Genomic DNA, 4,094 nt, shown 5'->3' on the forward strand with positions numbered 1-4,094 from the left:
ATAGTCATCCTTCCCCTCCCTTTTGCACTGTTATCACAGGATGGTCTCAGTAGTCGGGGCATTTGGGAGGGTCGGCTTTTTACTGTGGCAGCACCTGACCTCCAATCAAGGTGTTAGACAGGGATCTCCACCACTGGACAGTGAAGAAGGAGTGGATTGACAAGACTTTGGTAGGGGCTAGAGGTATAAAAGACAGAGCATCCATTTTGTAGATGAGCACATAGTGACTGAATCCTTTGCTCCTGGTGCTGTGTTCGTTTCTTTATTCAGTCTTCTGTTGTATTTTGATAAGGTCTTAATAAACCATTTACATTTTTGAAAGTAAAAATCATTTCTCACATGGGGTTAGGGAATGTGGGGCAAGGTTGTCCACACTGGGTCAGTGCTTGGGGTAAAACTTCACTGACCTGGCCAGACTTCCTTAGGAGAGACCCTGGACCAATATCAACCACAGAATGCTGCAATCACTTCTTGTACAATAGGAACAGCAATAAAGGCACCCTTTAAGACAGGAATACATATTGCTAAGAAGCTCTTTGAAATATTTTTCCATAACTGTAAAAGGAAATCTTCCTGATGAACTACTCCAGACCAGAGGAAAATCAAGGCAGAGCCATGGTTTGTCAAGACTTGCTTGATCCTGATGAGCCCTGTGGTGCATTTAGAGCACAGCCCTGGAACCTCAGGGCCTGAGAGGAGATTGCACAAACCTTTCCAGGAGTCAAAGTCAGAGGAAACACCCAAAGTGTCTTGAAGCAGAAATGGGTTCAACTGTGGTCCATCTGCACCACAGACCCCACATGGATTCCTTGGAGGAGAGATTTGGAGGTCAGGATGGCACAAAAACCTCTCAGAGACTCAGTGTAGAATAGAAATTTCAAAGTACCTTAAAAACTTTGAGTACCACAAAGTATTAATGAGCCCCAAATAGTGTCTGTACAAAGCTCTCAATGGACTTGTTAAAGCAGATAATTGGTGCCGTGATTGCACAAAGCTCTCACAGAGTCTGTATCAAAAGGGAAACACCAAGTACCTTAAAAAAACTGAAGTACCTTGAAGTATTAATGAGCCCCACAGAGTGTTGTTACAGACAAAGCCTCTCCAGGGACTGATTACAGCAGATAATTGGAGGCCATGATTGCACAAACCTCTCAGAGACTCCAAGGCAAAAGCAAAACCCAAAGTCCTTTGAAAAACTCTGTAAGCATTAAGGAGTCCCCAGGGCCATTCCTGAGCAAGGCTCACCAGAGACTCCTTCGAGCAGATCCTCGAGGCCACTGGGATGTGGGCTGGGGGGGATGCTGAGGGCAGGACAAGGGGCTGACAGTGCCCAGCCTGGCTAGAGCTGTGCCAGGAGGCCCCAGTGCCTCAGGACAAGGTGGCTCCTCACAGCCCTTGGTGGCACAGACCCTGCTGTGCCCCAGGGCACCAAGACTTGGCTTCTCTTTGTCCCCACCTCTCATCACGGCCTCCAGTTCTCTGCTCTGCCTGAGGCCTGGGGACACTTTCTCAGCTGTGTCCCTCAGGGGGACCCATTAAAAGTCCAAGAAACTTTGGAGTGTGATTCTGACTTGGAGTTCTGGAGAGGTTTCTTCAGCTCCCTCTCAGGGACTGATGTTCAGGGCCTCAGCACAAAGCCCCAGAGGCTCATTAAGGTCCTTATGCTGTGTCTGTGCTGCTGAGCTGGGCTGGGCTCCTGGCACAGAGGCAGCTCCTGGTAACCAAGTAAACCTTCAAAAGCACATTTCTCTTGATGAGCAGCTCTTCTGCCAGCCCAGCAGGGCTGGGGCACTGCCTGCAGCCACCCTGGCACAGCACAGAGGCACAGAGAGCTTCAATCAGTCAGGGCTGGGAAGGTGCTGAGAAGTGCCTGGGGCACAGTCACTGCCAGCTCTTGGCACAGGAACCTCTGGCTGCAGGACAATGCAGCTGCAGCTCCTGGAGCCATCTCCTCAAGCTGGAACATCCCAATGCCTACAGACCCTGTGAGTACATTCTCTGATTGTCTCTTGTGCAGAGCAGCCAGGGGTGCCCAGGGCTGTCCTGCAGAGCAGGGTCCTGCAGCCCAGGCCGCTGTGCTGGGGCAGGGACTCTGCTGCCTGCCAGGGACAGCTCTCAGCCAGCCCTGGCAGCTGCTCCCAGCACTGGGGGACAAGATCTGGGTGGGAGGAGACAGCTGGTACGGCTTGGAAGTGTTCTCCTTGTGTGGGGATGATGCTGCATTGTTCAGGACTGCTCCCAGCATGGCATTTAACTGTAGAATGTTTCCAAGTAGATTATACAGGGAATAGAGCAAGGCAGGGCCTGCATAAAAGGGGAATTCTTGCTTTATTACTCTACTGCTCTGGGTTTCCTGGATGGGAAATTGCACATAGATAATCATCTCCCAGTCCAGGATGAGAAAAAAGAAATTTTTCTCAGATGTTACTACATCAGGAAATTACAGATATCAGCACAGGGCCCTTAGAGGCAGCATCAGTGTCGCTTTGCCAACCTCCTTAGGGTTGCTCTGATGTTGCTATCAGAGCCTGCAGAGCCAGAGCTGCCCCTGGGGGCAGTGTCAGAGCTGGGAGGGATCTGCAGGGCAGAGCTGAGCCCCCAGGGCTGGGCTGGGCTCTGGCAGCACTGGCAGGGCCAAGCCCTGGGCACAGGGAAGCAGCTGCTGGCAGGGACAGTTCCAGGCAGCAGAGCCCTAGGCAGGCAGTGGGGGAAAGTGCCTCCAGGCTGTGCTGGGATATTTAAAGTGCTATCCAAGCCCAACTATTCCATGATTAGTTTTTTCTCAGATCTCCATGCCAAGGCACCAGCAAATGTCCAACAGCAGCTCCATCAGCTACTTCCTCCTTCTGGCATTGGGAGACACACGGCAGCTGCAGCTCCTGCACTTCTGCCTCTTGCTGGGCATCTCCCTGGCTGCCCTCCTGGGCAACGGCCTCATCATCAGTGCTGTAGCCTGCGGCCACCACCTGCACACGCCCATGTTCTTCTTCCTGCTCAACCTGGCCCTCAGCGACCTGGGCTTCATCTGCACCACTGTCCCCAAAGCCATGCACAATTCCCTCTGGGACACCAGTAGAATCTCCTATACTGGATGTGCTACCCAAGTATTTCTGCTTATCTTCTTCATGGGAGCAGAACTTTCTCTCCTGACCGTCATGTGCTACGACCGCTATGTGTCCATCTGCAAACCCCTGCACTACGGGACCCTCCTGGGCAGCAGAGCTTGTGCCCACATGGCAGCAGCTGCCTGGGCTAGTGGCTTTCTCAATGCTCTCATGCACACAGCCAATACATTTTCCCTGCCCCTGTGCCATGGCAATGCCCTGGGCCAGTTCTTCTGTGAAATCCCCCAGATCCTCAAGCTCTCCTGCTCCACATCCCACCTCAGGGAACTGGGGCTTCTCAGTGTTAGTGCCTTTTTGGTGTTTGGTTGTTCTGTGTTCATTGTTTTCTCCTATGTGCAGATCTTCAGGGCAGTGCTGAGGATCCCTTCTGAGCAGGGACGGCACAAAGCCTTTTCCACATGCCTCCCTCACCTGGCTGTGGTCTCCCTCTTTGTAAGCACTGCTTTGTTCGCCTACCTGAAGCCCCCCTCCATCTCGTCCCCATCCCTGGATCTGGTCCTGTCAATTCTGTATTCAGTGGTGCCTCCAGCCCTGAACCCCCTCATCTACAGCCTGAGAAACCAGGAGCTCAAGGCTGCAGTGAGGAGACTGATGATTGGATGGTATCAGAAACATTAAACTGTTGGCCAGTTAAAATCAATCATTTGTAATAAAAGTAAACTTTGACACTTCTCATTGGTTTCATTTTGAAAGTTCTTTTAGTTTGCTTTAGCTTTTTCATGTTGTCCAACAAGAAATGTCATTATTTGTGCCATTTTTAATTTTGTTTCTCACCATCTTCTGTTTGGCCACAGATTGTGTCAATGAGTGGCTGCAATCTTGGTGGCTTTAAAGGAACAAAAGGAACACCCAGCAAAGTTCTCTGCAGGGATCCCCCTTTTGTTGCCTTCTCTGGAGCTGCAGGAGCAATGTCTGTGTGCAGAGCTGGGACGATCAGTGTTGGCCCAGCAGCTGTGCCCAGCAGCAGCA

The 4,094-nt window shown here is 51.4% G+C and overlaps 1 protein-coding gene across 1 annotated transcript; it reads left to right on the forward strand.

The window, feature by feature from the left end:
• The first annotated feature begins 2,792 nt into the window (after positions 1-2,792).
• On the forward strand, positions 2,793-3,743 carry LOC134434151 (olfactory receptor 14J1-like). The gene has a single exon (XM_063182838.1). It carries the CDS (start codon positions 2,793-2,795, stop codon positions 3,741-3,743), a length of 951 nt encoding a protein of 316 aa, XP_063038908.1.
• Positions 3,744-4,094: the final 351 nt, after the last annotated feature.

This window comes from Melospiza melodia, unplaced genomic scaffold (genome assembly GCF_035770615.1).
Source record: "Melospiza melodia melodia isolate bMelMel2 unplaced genomic scaffold, bMelMel2.pri scaffold_32, whole genome shotgun sequence".
Lineage (NCBI taxonomy): Eukaryota > Metazoa > Chordata > Aves > Passeriformes > Passerellidae > Melospiza > Melospiza melodia.